Source organism: Mustela putorius, unplaced genomic scaffold (assembly GCF_011764305.1).
Source record: "Mustela putorius furo isolate JIRA1106 unplaced genomic scaffold, ASM1176430v1.1 tig00000430_pilon_pilon_pilon, whole genome shotgun sequence".
NCBI classification, from domain to species: Eukaryota; Metazoa; Chordata; class Mammalia; order Carnivora; family Mustelidae; genus Mustela; species Mustela putorius.
In genome coordinates this window covers 21,089,963-21,106,966 of record NW_025421377.1, presented here as the reverse complement: position 1 = coordinate 21,106,966, position 17,004 = coordinate 21,089,963, and the positions used below count along the sequence as shown (strand labels likewise).

General features: G+C 39.0%; 1 protein-coding gene across 2 annotated transcripts in view; it reads right to left on the bottom strand.

Moving 5' to 3' along the window:
* The window catches only part of SLC4A4 (solute carrier family 4 member 4), a 350,735-nt gene that overhangs the window by 49,355 nt on the left and 284,376 nt on the right, over positions 1-17,004 (bottom strand). For both annotated transcript variants that reach the window (XM_045079852.1, XM_045079853.1), the window contains exon 16: positions 4,627-4,818. In XM_045079852.1, the coding sequence (XP_044935787.1) occupies positions 4,627-4,818 (192 nt within the window). The remainder of the gene's footprint in view (positions 1-4,626; positions 4,819-17,004) is intronic.

The window sequence follows — 17,004 nt, the reverse complement described above, 5'->3', positions numbered from 1 at the left end:
TGGCTCAGTCAGTTAAGCATCTGACTTGATTCCGGCTCAGGCCATGATCTCAGGGTTATGAAATCAAGCCCCAGCTTTGCTGGGCATGGATCCTGCTTACGATTCTCTCTTTCCCCTTTCCTTTGTCCCTCCTCTCGCTCTCTTTCTCTTCAAAGAAAGAAAAAGAGACAGAGAGAGAGAAGGGAAGAGGAGAAATAAAAAGTAGAAAAGAAAAAAAAAAGAAATCCTACCAATACATCAATTTACATGAGGGTCAAAACTGTTACTTATTCTAATGGGGTGGGGGATGAAATTAAGTGGTTCCTTAAGAAAGACATTTTCATATCAATTATATGCATCAGCCGGCCACACTATATTTGACTATATATCAAAGGACCCATAAATTTTGCCTAATTCAGAAGTTCTACAGCTTTATGAGTACTACTATCACTAATCACAATCTATTGCTAATTACACTCCTGCACTAAGCTACTGCTTCCGCTTTACCAGCACAGAGGCGGGGGTGGCATATGATCATTTGTTGGCAGGGCACTCTGGAGGAGCATTTCAGGTTGATGCCCTGAGCCATGTGCCTCAGAAGATCACAGATGATGTTCTCTATAGAAAGCTCTGATGCCAAAAGCCCCAAGTCTTTTTGACCAAAGACTTGAGGCTGATGTAACAGACCAGTAACCGCATGGGGTAATATGAGGTAACAGTCTGATGCACCCCTCTAAAAAGAATAGGGAGTGCAAAGAACACAGGATGTGGAGTGCTGGTATTCCATTCACATTCCCCTTGGCACTAGGGCTCTCTGGACGTCCCTGATATACAATTAAATTCCTGACAGGCAGGCTAACAGACTCTTTTACCTCAAGTGCTCATACTGATGGACTGCCACTAGCCTCCTGAGGGAGAGAAAGTGTGGATAACTGACCCTGGTCTTGGCCAAGGTCAAGGTCATGACTGAAGTAGGTCACTGACTGAACTAGGGGAATAGAAATGTCAGTATAAGGGACAGAGATTTGAGCAGGATAACCAAGGGACTGTGACAAGTTCAATTTGATTGAAAAAAAAAAAAAAAAACTTGAAGAGGTAAATGTAAGAAATATCATCTTTTGTCACACCAGATCTATTTTGTACACCTTGTCACCATGCTCTTGCTTTGGAAGATGGGCCTGCGTGGTCTTCAGTAGGTTCCCCTGCTCTCCAGCTGGGTTTAGCCTGGGGCAGCGTGGGAAGGCCATCAGAGGGAAAAGAGAGATCAAGGTACTTATTCCCTAGGCTTTATGGCTATGAGGTTGCCTCAGGCTGATGACATTGCTCAGTCCAAGGTCACAGCAGCTCCCAGGACAGTTTTCTCCAGCCTTTTCTCTTCTTCTGGGTTCCAGCAACCACTCCTTTGGCACAACATTTGGGCCAGGGATAGATAGTAACAACCCCACTGTTATGAGTACTGGACACTATACTCTCCCTTGTAGATCCCCTAAACCTAACTGCACTTTTGTAAATAATGCTTTCGTGGACCTTTCAAATTATCCCATCCAAGTGTCTAATTTATTTCCTGCCGAGACTCACTGATCGACAAATTATGATCCTGAGATTTTGATCTTGGGCGGCTGTGAGGATAGATGATATTATTAGCTGAGATAAGGAATACAGGAAGATGAGTCTGTTCAAATGTGGAAAGAAAAACCACGTAACTAACACTGTCAGTGAACGGTAGTGCTAGTACTACATTCTACAGCTTCTGGGTTCTCACATCTGCACTTTGTCCATGAAACGCAGCATTCATCTCTGCTTCGCTGCATCCCACCAGTCATCAAGGATGAAGTACTGAGTCTGCGTCCAGGATTGTGGTAACCAAGGTGAGGAATCCTATAGAAGTAAAACAGTTTTCTAGCAACTTACAGTCTGAACTAACCTACAAATGTTTAGAAATGAGCATGCAAAAGACAGATGGCTGAGCCAGCTAAAGGAAAAGAGGGTATTTTGTATGACAAGGGCACTGCCATCCAGCATTAGTGTTCTGTTTCGTGTGAACGGTTGGTGTGAGCGAGGAAGTCGTAACAGCTGGTTGACTCTTGTCACAGCAGTCGAGGATTGTCTAATTTACTCTGTTTAAGCATAGAAGTTGTAACTGTAGAACGTAATCTGTAAGCATAAGAGTCAGTTAACCTATCAGTTCCTGCCTATAGAGACCACCCTTCTAAATGACAGCTTAAATCCAAACTTATTTTGGCAAGTAAAAGAGCGAAAAATCTGTTATTAGTCGTGCATGAATTTATGAATTTGTGTATTGGATTGCTACTGTTTAGCTATAAATATAAAGTGAGTAGGAGAGATGACAGTCTGAAGCCTATATACCTCAACATAGCTCCTCAGAAATCACATATATTTTTTCCTGCTTATTTTATGATTGCTATACACAATTCTAAACTATGCCGAGAAACCTCTTCATAGGGATTGAATAACCAGAATACCATCATTATTCTATTTTCATATGCTCATAACTTTCTCAGCAGCATTTATCAACACTGAGAAATGACCACTTGCACTCTTATAAGGAGAAATTTCCTTTAAGTCTGAAGAGCTGTTATTAGTTTGGGAGTTCTTGTTGGAAGAAAAAGGTGATGCCTCATAGGCAGTTGAAATGATCTTTATTCATCTTAAGGTCAAAACTAGCTTATTTTGCAAATTACAACTTACAATTGCTTCACAAATTTTCTACTTTTCACCTGCTGTGTCTATATAATTTCCGACTTTAGCAAATGGAAGAGATAAAAAGGGTGATAATTCCCAAGATGTGAGCCAACGAGAGAGAGAGAGAGAGAAAGTCTAATGAATTAACTAATAAGGAAAAACCTCAACAGGGAAGAAGAAATCATCCTCAAAGACATTTTACCCAAGACATCTGGCCTACACAACACTACACCGTTGAAGAGGTGGATGGAGTTAGCATGTCTCCCCAAGTGTGAACTAGTGTTACGAGCTCAAATATCTTCCAGGATGGGCAGTTAATCTGAACATACAGAGCAGGCAAGTCTTAGATAATTGAGAGTTATGAGGACAGTAACTACCTGAAAAGTACAGGTTCTATCTAAGGCCTCAAGCAGGTGCATGTGTGTGTGTTTATATACACTATGATCTAAATGAAGAATGGCCACAGGCTAAATTCTGCCTGTTGACCACCATTTTGCAACACCTGTTTTAGACACATTAAGTTGAATACTTCTACATTTCACTTTGTGAAAATTTTTCATTCCTTGGCCCAGCTAGTTTGGGACATCTCATTATTGCTATGGTCTTAGTGTTGTGTCCACCATCAAGTTCTTATGTTGAGATCATAACACTCCAAAAAGATTGTATTAGGAGGTGGTACCTTCAGGAAGTGCTTAGGTAGTAAGGGTGGAGGCTTCATGAATAAGTTTAGTGTTTTTATAAAAGAGGCCCGATGGAGAGCCCTAACTCTTCCTCCGTGCTTGGACACAGTGAAAAGGGACTGACTATGAGCCAGGAGGAGGGCCCTTACTCAACCTTGCTGGTACCTGACCTTGGACTTTCCAGCCTCCAGAACCATAAGGAATAAATTTCTGTGGCTTATAAGCCACCTAGTCTATGGTATTTTGTTATAGCAGCTCAAACGGACTGAAAACAGTTATCAATCCTTGCTTTTATTTTCAATTTTATAAGAAAATCAACTTTTATACAAAAAAGTCAAAAAAATTCCTAGGTGTGAATATATTAAGCTTCATTCTGTAGAAAATGAAAGAAAGTAATTTCAGCAACTCTATCTTGTGTCTTCTAAAACCTTTCCATTCCTTCCACACAAAACACAAGGGGAGAAATTTCATGAGATTCCGGTTGCAAAGAGCAGCTCGTTGATAAAAATCAGGTATAATCAAGATTACTTAAGAAATACTGGCATCCTAAACACTGAGGACTGAACTGCAAAGCAAAGGATTATCTTAGTTTCACTCTGCAGGTAAAAAAACAAAATGCCATTAACTAAATGTTGGTCTTATCTTGTAGTCTCTCCACGAACCACAGTTTTGACTTTACGTTCACCCAAGCATATTAACGGGAGACAGGATGTCTGCACAACCCAGCTCAATTATCTGTTTTTCTGTTCTACAGCATTCATCATTATGGGAAGGAAATTTTGGCTCAGATGATGGTCCTATCTTATACCAATACTGGTATAAATTTACTCCCACAGCCCATAATTCAACTACTAAATTACCACATGTACAGCTCATGAATTAGAAATTCTACCTCAAAATTCCTTGCTAGTATGAAAAGTGTTTGCTTACGTACTTAAAACTATGGATTTAAAAGGTCTTTTCTTACTCATGCATTTTTAGATATTAGAAAACATCCTACTTTTTCCTTCAGTACAATAAGAATTATGATAGAATTTATGACAGAATTATGTGAGCAAAATTCTTGAAAGTCTTTTCAAAGCTGGACATTAATTAGATTAAAAATACATAATACATACATGGACAAAAACTAGATATCAATGTTTTAATGCACAAAATTGTATTGTGAAAGTTGAATTACAGGAGACTTTTTTATTCTGTAACATCGTATTATTGTTAATACAGCATATATTCAGTGAAAGGTATTTAAAGCTCAGGTACTTACCGTGGTTGGAAAATAACGGCTAGTTTTGAATTTTTTCAGAGCCATAGAAGAGGTGTAGGTGCCCAAGAAGAGGATGAAAGACATGAGTGTGATATCGGGAACAAAATCACAGTTGTTCCCCACGAGCTTTCCTCCATATTTCAAACACTTCTTCGTTGACAAAAACGCCCAGTCAAAGGTAGCATTATGGTACTGAAGAGGAAAAACACGAAAATTTTTCTAGAGAGCACCAACGCGAAAAAAGCAGCATTTGATATCTGATGCGCTCTGTAGGGTTTAGCTATAAGTCTCTGCCCAACATCTGGTGGGCAACCACTGGACGGTGAAACCTGAGGAAGTATTAATGGACTCAGGTAAGGGGGGCCAGGAGGCTAGCGATGACTGAAAATACAATGGAAATGATGCAATCTGTTAGCTAGGTTGAGCTACAATCCTACAATCATCCATATGTTCAACAGAAAACAAACCACAAAATCCTTCTTTCCTGTCAACCTTCCTGAGAGTAAACTGAGACACACTAATATCCAAAATGTGAGACTCTCTGAAACACCTTTGTTGTTCAAAAAGTACTTTCTTTTGTAGTCCACAGCTTCTTTGCATTCAAGTTGATGGCCCTATGGTCAATGCTCTCTAAAAGCTTTATTAGGCTCACCATGAACTTACCCAGCGCTTTCGCAAAAGAGCTATCTCTTTTCTAAATCACTAGAGACTAGTGGTTTACGGAATTAGATGGTAAAAATGCTGATGGTCCCTGCTTTTTCAATTGCATATCCTGATAAAATATAGCTTTTTTTCTTGTTGACTCAAGGTCAGCTTCATGAGGAGCCAGTACTGGAATACTCTGTAATGGGCTATGGAGTTATGTGGGGGATATCTAATCTATCCCAATGTTACCTGACCTCAAGTTCATGGGTCAATTTTCAAATTTTTTTCTATCTCATGAGTTGCTATTGGGTTGTCAGTACTTCTTTTTTTTTTTTTTTTTTTTTTTTTTTTTTTTTTTTTTTTTTTTTTTTGTTTTTTTTTTTTTATTTTTTATAAACATATATTTTTATCCCCAGGGGTACAGGTCTGTGAATCACCCTCCTACACTGTTGGTGGGAATGCAAGCTGGTGCAGCCACTCTGGAAAACAGCATGGAGGTTCCTCAAAATGTTGAAAATAGAACTGCCCTATGATCCAGCAATTGCACTATTGGGTATTTACCCTAAAGATACAAATGTAGTGATCCAAAGGGACACATGCACCCGAATGTTTATAGCAGCAATGTCCACAATAGCCAAACTATGGAAAGAACCTAGATGTCCATCAACAGATGAATGGGTTGTCAGTACTTCTTGAAGGAACTAACTCCTGTTCCTATTTCCTGTTTCTAATATGCAGGAGAATCTTTTTGCTAGCATGGTGGGTAAGGCCAGGGTACACATTTCCTAGCTATTCAGAGTTTTAGCTGCCACCAGCTCACACCTGCCTCCTCCTCTAGAGAACTGCCTTCAGTCACATAAGAGCTACCTCACCTAAAATGTGATGTCCTCTTGCAGCCACTTAGAGACCAATACTAAATGGGATGCAGACTACAGTTTCCCTAAATATGTTGAAAATCATAGGTGATAGTGTTTGGAAGGTGATTTGGTCATGACAATGGAGCCTCCATGAATGAGTTCATGTATCTATAAAACAGACCCCAGAGAGCTCCCTTGTTTCATCTAACATATGAAGATGCAATGAGAAGAAGGTTGTCTAGGAACCAGGAAGTCCTCGTCAGACACTGAATCTGCCAGCACTGTGATCTTGGACTTCCTCTTGGGTCCAAGGCTAATGTGTATGTCACGTGCTAACAGAAGAGTTATTTGAGAATACCTTGCAAATAAATATGTCCCTTGGAGCAAGAGTTCTATCTGACACCAAACACATCATCAATATATTTCACTATTCAATGAATTCTCTTGATGTAAGTACCCTAGTCATAAAATATCACACATGTAAAAGAAAGATTTCTGGCCAGAAAGAGTTCATATTTTTATAGAGCTCAGAAGATAAGCGCTTACGTAAATCAATAAAAATATAAACTCTAGATCTTTCCCTGATCTGTATTAGTTTCAACTTATAAACAGCTGAGTTACATAATTATTCTTTTATCAAACTCTTCTTCTGAGAGGTGATTAATCATGTCTCATCTTGTTTTTCAGATTTCTGCATATGGATGTTTTTAGCAGAACACATTTAAAGTTTAGAGGTCATAATAGGTAACAGATTTCTTTGTTTTCAAATCAGCAAAAATTACCCTAATATCACTTCAGCATTTTAACATCAGCAGACTCCTTTATAGTCCAAAAAAAGTAAGCTGTGTTAAGACAATCCCAGCAGGCAATTTTTATTGATTTTCTTACAGAGATTCAGGATGAGGCAAAAAACAATACACATGTACATAAAAATGATAGATATGTTTTCTCATTTATATCAACCTAAAATGCCAGTATCACTATTTTGTAAGCCCCAAATGATTCTGTGTATCGTCATGCAGACAATTTAGCTTCCAAAACACCTAAGGACTTTAATACAAAAACTTCAGGAGCTTGCATAGATCTCTCAGGATAGATATACATGAAGTTTCCCACTCCCATAAAAGTTTAACATTAGTGTATAAATAATTCTATTTGAATATCACTGAAGAGACATCTATATTTTTGTGTTATTTTAGTGCTCTTATTTCATAAAGCTAATATCAATGAAGATTATCTCCTCTGGACTTGAGGAAGCACTGATATCACAAGTAAACTAACCATTAAGACAAAGCATGGCTCATCTATTAATGGTGTATATATGTAAATCTGAAAAGTAAAATTTTAGATAATTGGTTAATAATTTGTCACAGATACTATTTATATAACTTTTACCCCCAATATATCTCGTTTTGCTATCTATGAAACAGAAACTTTTGGGTACAAATGATATTTGTACTTCAAAGATCCATTTTGCTTTGCCTATGTAAAGGGAATATAAAAAAGAAACTGTACAGATTTTATTTACCACTTGCTATAACTCAAGAGTTTTCAAATTTTAATTATCAGTGAATTGCCTCTTCATGGAAAATTTACCTGAAATCCTAATATTTAAGACTGAGCTATTCTGTGATATGTAGTTAAGAGGCGTTGAGATTCTCTATCTTAATACCCCTAATCTACCTCAAAGAAGATTGCTGAGTTACCTCTCAGGAATCCTAGCTTAGTCTGTAGGGAAGACAGCTTTAAAAACAATGCTGTCTTATTAAAAGTTATCTATAGGGGCGCCTGGGTGGCTCAGTGGTTTGGGCTGCTGCCTTCGGCTCGGGTCATGATCTCAGGGTCCTGGGATCGAGCCCCGCATCGGGCTCTCTGCTCCGCAGGAAGCCTGCTTCCCTCTTTCTCTCTCTCTCTCTCTGCCTGCCTCTCTGCCTACTTGTGATCTCTGTCTGTCAAATAAATAAATAAAATCTTTAAAAAAAAGAAAAGAAAAGTAAAACATTAAAAAATAAAATTTAAAAAATAAATAAATAAAAGTTATCTATATCTGGGGCACCTGGGAGGCTCAGTAAGTTAAGCATCTGCCTTTAGCTCAGGTCATGATCCTGGAGTCCAGTGATCAAGCCCCTCATCGGGTTCCTGCTCAGTGGGGGGTCTGCTTCCACCCTCCCCACCCCCGTTCTTCCTCACCCACCACGTGTACTCTCTTTCTCCCTCTCTCAAATAAATAAATAAAATCTTAAAAAATAAATAAATATTATCTATATCTATCACTTATAAGTTGTCTCAAATTGCCATGGGTAGTTTAACCCAATACTGAACAAAAGATATTCCACAGGCCAAATTCAGCCCATGTCCTATTTTCATAAATAAGGTTTTTTGAAACACAATCATGCTCATTTCTTTACATAATGTTCATCACTGTATTTGTGTTATAATGCAGTGCTGAGTAATTTCAACAACAACCAGATATCTGACTCATAAATCCTAAAATATATACTTTCTGGTCCTTTGCTGTAAGTTTATCTTCCTTGATTTAATTTCTTATCTAAGGCTCCTATATTACTTTCTATTATCCTTTTAAATAAAAATTTCATGCTTCATTCATGCTAGTACATCACACATTTTGTTTGACAACTTTTCATACTTTACATTATTATTTCATGGATAGTGTTTTTGATACTGGTTGATTCACTGTGAACAGTTGTGGTTTTGATCATATGCATTTTCAAATTGTGGTAAGTCATAGAAAAAACAAAAAGATGTAAATAATTCTTCCCCAGGTTCATACAACTCCCAAAGAATTTACCTGACATAAATACTGAACATATATCAAAAAAGCAGACTGGGAAAATACTACCATGAGCTTCAAGCTCAGCTCTACCACTATTTAATTGGAAAACAAAACATAACAAAAAAGTAATTTCACTTCCCTGTGTAAGTGCCAGTAGGACTTTCACTTACATGGCTGAAAAAGAGGCCCATGAATGTCACTATGGTCATGGTACAGAATAGTACTCTTCACATGCAAACCACTCTGGTTATGACTCAGGACGTCATGGTGGAAAGTGTACACCACGTAACACTGCCTCCTAAAAGAGGCAATCCTGGGTTGGACATATCTAGCATGGATGCTAAGTAATCTGAATAAAGAAATCCCTGAGTCCCCTGAAATATCACATGAGACACTGTGCATGAGTACATATCGAGGAAAAGCAACCACAGATTTCACTAGGACCTCAAAGGAAGCAGTGAGGGAAGAAGCTTCAGGAGCACTGCTCCGGTGCTGGCACCCGTGGGATCATTCCAACTTCATAGTACACTTTCTCTTTGTATGTCAACCACACTCCAGTTTTCATGGACTCGAAGAGCCAATTCACGATCACAAGACTAATGATGATTTGTTAACACATCAGCAAATGTTCTCCAAATAAGAGAAAAATTGTTTGGTAACTACTTCTTGGTAAACTCCACCCCTGTTTGAATTCTTGTGGGCATTTTAAAGTTAATGTGTCCAAAAGTAACTTCTAATCCCTCCTGTTCCCCTAGGATCTTGCCCATCTCTGTTAATAGCAACTTCATCCTACTAGAGTCTAAACACAGAAAACTTTGAAGTCATTGTTAATTCCTCTCTTTCTCACATGTCATGTTATGGCAAAAATGATCTCAAATCACATCCAAAATTAGGGGTGCCAGGCTGGCTCAGTTGGCAGAATATGTGACTCTTGATCTTGGGGTTGTAGGTTCGAGATCCAGCTGGGTGTAGAGTTTACTTAAAAATAAAATTAAAAAAAAAAATCACATCCCCACATGGACTACATCTCACCCATAACCACTGCTGCCACCCTTATTCAAGTCACCATTATCTCCCCTGGGCTTAAGTTGGGAGCCTTTTATCTCAAAGCTTCGGTTCTTTATTCCTTATAGGTGATCCTTACTCCTCTGTGGATTTGACCTTTATTCTCTATGCAGAATTCTATACATCATAACTTAACTACTTACACCAAAAATTTAAGCAGAAAACAAAAGGGAACATAATCTCAGAAGTCCCTTCTGTCAAAACTCTCAGAGCACATTTACCTCTATTTCTTATGATGCTTAGAACTTTCCACTGCAAGAATACTGTGGCTGTGCTGCACAGAGAGATGTCTAATGCATTTCAGATGTGAAGATGTCAACATAGGGGAAGGAAAACAGTGTAAAACATCTAAGGTACCCACAACAAAATGAGGATACTACAAAAGATTACGAATATGCCATGAGAGTGATGGGTAAAAGGAAAGGCATGTGAGAATGTTGAAAATCAAGGGAGGAAAGGGTCATATGTGGAGGAGAGCAGAAAGGGTCTAGTGTTGCAAAGACGATGAAGGATGAAGACAGCAAAATCCATGTTAAATTTAACATGTTTGGGGCGCCTGGGTGGCTCAGTGGGTTAAAGCCTCTGCCTTTGGCTCAGGTCATGATCCCAGGTTCCTGGGATCAAGCCCCACATCGGGCTCTCTGCTCAGCAAGGAGCCTGCTCCCCCGCACCCCTCCCGCCTGCCTCTCTGCCTACTCGTGATCTCTGTCTGTCAAATAAATAAACAAAATCTTTAAAAAAAAATTAACATGTTCAAAACTAACTCCTAATACTGAATACTCCGAATATTGAATATTGGAGGGAGATTCAAAGGAAAGAACTGACTGGAGAGATAAGAGGACAAAAAATTGAAAAGGCTATCCCAAACTACTTTTTCAGGAAATACAGTAGCAAAAGGATAGGCCAGTGCATGTGAGCACTACAAGATCAAGGGAAGTTCTTCAGAGCTGATGAAGACTTCTGTAGCGTTTGTGGTGGGTGGGAAAGAACCTGGTGTTTGGGGTGGAAGGAAGGAGGGCATGCTGGGAAAAAAACAAGGACAGGGAAAGGAAGGTGAAAGACTAAGTGATGAGAGAGACTGACTAGGGCTTTGGGAACTCTTTGCACCAGGGATGGGGAAAGGCTAGAAGTGACAGAAGTATAGAGCCGGCACACCGAAGGGACTGTGTGTCACTAAAAAATAAGAAAGAACTGACCACGACAGAGGCGGGGTTTAACTTACGATACATCAGGCTCCCAAAGAAACTTTAGTTAACTGAAAGCATTCATCAAGATCTGACTGGCTGACATAGTTAAGGAAGACATCTACCAGCTTATCTACCTTTTTATCTGAAAACAAATCTGAAGTAAAATAAACTTTAAACGGAAAGTTGCCAGATAAAGGGAGGAATTAAGATGGCAGAGTAGTCAGGGACCCTAGGCTTGCCTGGTCCCTCGAACACAGCTAAAGCAACATCAAATCATTTTGAACAACTAGAAAATTGATCTGTGGATAAAGAAAAGAATCTGCATGACTGGGGAGAGAGAATGTGGCAGATGCGTGGTTCAGAGCTGTGAACTGGGAGAGAGAAAAGCTATGGTGCCGCAAAAGGTAGGGAGTGATTTTCATGGACTGAAGTCAGGGAGAGAGGGAGAGAGCAGAAGAAAGATCAGCGCACAGGGTTTGTACAACATGCTGTGGTGAGAGGATCCCCTCAGTTGCCCTGGGTGAGATCGTGCCCCTTCTTTTTTTTTTTTTTTTTTAACATTTTATTTATTGAGAGAGAGCACAAGCAGAAAAAAGTGGCAGAGGGAGAAGCTAATTCCCCACTGAGTAGGGAGCCTGCTGCAGGACTCGATCCCAGGACTCTGGGATCATGACCTGAGCTGAAAGCCACCTCTTAATAACCAACTAAGCCACCCAGGCGTCCTGATCACACCCCTTCCTGGAATACATTTGGAAGAGGGTATATTGCCTCTCTAAGGACAAAAGGCCTGCTGGGATCCTTTGAGGACCCATTAAATAGCAGGGTACAAAGGCATGCATGGAGGGCAGATAACCTGGTCCCAGCTTTTCACTGATCATCACAATATACCCAAGCACCGTGTTTGAGCATCATGGGACTGCTTTTCTGGGACAGAACGGTGCCAGGTACAGCACTGTAAGGCTTTCCTCTGGAGCAGGCAAGTGGGCCCATGGCTTGTTGTGCCCTTTAAGATTTGGAGTTTTGAATCCCAGCCACTGGCCAGAGATAAAACACAGCCTGGGCATGGACAGGTTGAGGGCAGGAGTCTGATAAAAGTCTAGGACACAGGAGGGGAGACTATTCCCTTTTCTGTGAGGGCCTCCTGAACAGCAGCAGCCACAGGTTCCCCTCCCCAGGGGTGAGAGGGTGGAATGATGTCATCCTCCAATCCCCACCCCTCATTAGCACAGTCAGACTTCAGAGAGAAACAGAGCAGCTCCAGGGAAGGCTGGAGTTTCTTATACCAAACCTTCTGCGCCCAGCAGGAGCATCTTTACCAGGGCAGGTCTGACTGTAAGCCTGCACATTGCGCCTCTCTCCCAGAGGACCAACACAGGTCCCCCGCATGTACCAAGTCTACCCATCATAGAGTGTTCTAAAGCATCAGCTGCAGTTCTGGTGAAAATAGGACCAGGATTTCTTTTAATTTTTTCTTTTTTTTTCTTTTTTCTTTGGTATCAGATTACAATTTTTCGTTCATCCCTTTGCTTTTTTTGTTCCCTTTCCTGTTCTCTTTTCTTAGATCTGGACTTTTTTTTTTTTTTTTTTTTAAATCAGGCTTATCTTAACAAGCAAATCAAAGCACACCTAGTTAAAGGTCCAAACAATTCTCAATGCAAGCAAGGAGGAACTCTGTAGGGGACTGACCGGTGGAAAAGAGCAGTCAAAACACAACAGTAGGGTACGCACAGCATATACCAGAAATACTTCCTGAGGAGCCAGGCCCTGGACAGTATATAACCCCTTCTTAATACAGTATTACTCTAGGGAACAGGAAACATAACAAGCTTTCATAGCAAAAGACAGAAATCCAGACATAATAACAAGATGGAGGAATTCTCCTTAAAAGACAGATCAAGAGGAAATCACAGCCAGGATTTGTTTAAAACAGATATAAGCAGTATATCTGAACAAGAAGTCAACAGTCATAGGAATACTAGCTGGGCTTGGAAGAAGCATAGAAGACACCAGAGAGAAACCCTGGCTGTAGATATAAAAGATCTAAAAACTAGTCATGCGGGGGGAAAAAATGCTATAACTGAGAAGCAAAACCAACTGGATATAATCACAATGAGGACAAAGAAGTAGAGGATCAAATAGGTGATACAGAAGATAAATTTATGGAAAATAATGAGTCTGAAAAGAGGGAAAGAAAACTAATAATCTTGAATATAGACTTAGGGGATTCAGCGATTCCACAAAGCACAATAGCATATGTATTGTAGGTGTCCCAGATCAAGTCCAAGAAGCACAGAGAACTCCCCTCAAAATCAACAAAAACAGGTCAACACGACAACACGTCACAGTGAAACCTACAAAATACCAAGATAAAGAGAGAATTCTGAAAGCACCTACGGGAAAAAGGTCTTTAACCTGCAAGGGTAGACACATAAGACTGGCAGCAGACCTGTCCACAGTGACTTAGCAGGCCAGAAAGGAGTGGCATGATGTATTCAACTACTAAATGGGTTACCCCAAAGATACTGATGTCGTGAAAAGAAGGGCCATCTGTACCCCAATGTTTATAGCAGCAATGGCCATGGTCGCCAAACTATGGAAAGAACCAAGATGCCCTTCAACAGACGAATTTAAGAAAGATGTGGTCCATAAACACTATGGAGTATTATGCCTCCATCAGAAAGGATGAAAACCCAACTTTTGTAGCAACATGGACCGGACTGGAAGAGATTATGCTGAGTGAAATAAGTCAAGCAGAGAGAGTCAACTATTATATGGTTTCACTTATTTGTGGAGCATAACAAATATCATGGAGAAATATGCAGCCAAAAATACTTTATCCAGCAAGTCTGTCATTCAGAATAGGAGAAATAAAGAGTTTCCCAGACAAGTAAAAATTAAAGGAGTTTGAAAAATTAAATCAGCTCTGCAAGAAATAGTAAAGGGGACTCTTTGAGTGGCAAAGAGAGACCAAAAGAAACAAAGACTAGAAAAGAACAGAGACAATGTATAGGAGCAGCAACTTTACAGGTAATACAATGGCACTAAACTCATATCTACCAATAATTACTCTGAAAGTAAAGGACCAATCAAAAGATAGAGGGTATCAGAGTGGATAAAAAAACAAGACCCACTGATATGCTGTCAACAAGAGATTCACTTCAGATCTCACAAAGTCACTTCCAGATTGAAAGTGAGGCAGTGGAGAACCATCTGTCATGCTAATAGACATGAAAAGAGAAAGCTGGAGTAGCCATACTTATATCAAACAAACTAGTATTTTAAACCAAAGACTGGTTTAATAAGAGATGTAATAAGATATGAAGAAGGGTACAACATCATAATAAAGGGATATACCCAACAAGAAGATCTAAAATTTGTGAATATTTATGCCCCCAACTTGGAAACAGCCACATCCATAAATCGACTAATAACAAACTTAAAAAAACACATTGATAATAATACAATAATAGTGGGGGACTTTAACACCCCATTCACAGCAATGGATAGACCATCAAAGCAGATCGACAAGGAAACAAGGGCTATGAATGACACACTGAACCAGATGGACTTAACAAACATATTTAGAGCATTTTATCCTAGAGCAGAAAAATAAACATTCTTTTCAAATGCACACAGGATAATCCCCAGAAAAGATCACATACTGGGTCACAAATCAAGCCTCAATAAGTAAAAAAGATTGTGATCATACCATGTATGTTATCAGACCACAATGCTTTGAAAGTTAAAGTCAACCACAAGAAATAATTTGAAAAAACCACAAATATATGGAGGTTAAAGAACATCCTGCTACTAAAGAATGAATGGGTTAACTAGGAAATTAAAGAAAAAATTAAAAAAATACATGGAAGTAAATAAAAATGAAAATATGACAGTCCGAAATCTTTGGGATGAAGCAAAGGCAGTCATAAGAGAGAAATATATAGCAATGCAGGCCTTCCTCAAGAATAAAATCTCAATTATACAATCTAACCCTACACCTAAAGTATCTGGAAGAAGAACAGCAAATAAAGACTAAAACCAGCAGAAGGGAAATAATTAAGATTAGAACAGAAATAAATGATATAGAATGTTTTTTATTTTTTTTCCTTTATTTTAAGATTTTATTTATTTGAGAGACAGAGAGAGAGAGAGAGAATGAGAGAGAGAGAGAGCTTGAGAAGGGGGAGGGTCAGAGGGAGAAGCAGACTCCCTGCTGAGCAGGGAGCCCAATGTGGGACTCAATCCTGGGACTCCAGGATCATGACCTGAGCTGAAGGCAGTTGCCTAACCAACTGAGCCACTCAGGCATCCCTATATAGAATGTTTTTTAAAGTAGATCAACAAAACTTGGAACTTGTTCTTTGAAAAATTAATTGGTAAACCCTTGGCCAAACTTATCAAAAAAAAAAAAAAAAAAGAGAGAGAGAGAGAGAGAGAGAGAAAGGACCCAAATTTATAAAATCATGAATTAAAGAGTGGCAATCACAACTAACCCTGCAGAAATACAAACAATTATGAGAGAATATTATGAAAAATTATATGCCAACATTATAGGCAATCTGGAAGAAATGGATAATTCTTAAAAACATATAAACTACCAAACCTGAAACAGGAAGAAATAAAAAGTTTGAACAGACCCAGAACCAGCAAAGAAAGTAAATCAGTAATCAAAAATCTCCCAACAAACAAAAGTCCAGGGCTGGATGACTTCCCAGGGGAATTCCACCAAACATTTAAAGAATAGTTACCTATTCTTCTGACACTGTTCCAAAAATGGAAAATGAAGGGAAACTTCCAAACTCTATGAGGTCAACATTACCTTAACTCCAAACCAGATAAAAACCCTACTAAACAGGAGAATTACAGACCAATATCCCTGATGAACATGGATCCAAAAATTCTCACCAACTGAATCTAACAGTACATGAAAAGGTTTACTCACCATGATCAAGTGAGATTTATTCCTGGGCTGCAGGGTGGTTCAATATCCACAAATCAAACAATGTAATAAACCACATTAATAAAAGAAAAGGTAAGAACCATATGATCCTTTCAAAAGATGCAGAAAAAGCATTTGACAAAATACAGCATCCTTTCTTAATAAAAAACCCTCAAGAAAGTAGGGATAGAAGGAACACATCTCACTATCATAAAGGCCATATACAAAAGACCCACATCTAATACCATCCTCAATGGGGAAAAACTGTGAACTTTTCCTCTAAGGTCAGGAACATCACAGGCATGTCCACTCTCACCACCGTTCAACATAGGACTGGAAGTCCTAGCCTTAGTAATGGAACAACAAAAAGAAATAAAGGACATCTAAACCAGCAAGGAAAAAGTCAAATGTTCACTCCTTGTAAATGACTTGATTCTCTACATAGAAAACCCAAAAGAGTCCGTCAAAAATTGCTAAAAATAATGCACAAATTCAGCAAAGTCACAGGATATAAAATCAAGGTACAAAAGTCTGTTGCATTTCTACACACCAGTAAGGAAGTAGCACAGACAGAAATCAAGGAATCAATCCCACTTACAATTGCACAATAAGATAGCTAGAAATAAATCTAACCAAAGAGGTAGAAGACCTACACACTGAAAACTACAGAACACTTATGAAAGAAATTGAAGAGGACAGAAAGAAATGGAAAAACACTCCATGCTCATGGATTAGAAGAACAAATATTATTAAAATTTTCTAAAATACAGAATGTCTCTACTACCCAAAACAATCTACATATTCAAAGCAATCCCTATAAAAATAAGATCAGGATTTTTCACAGATCTGGAACAAACAACACTAAAATTCATATGGAACCAGAAAAGACCC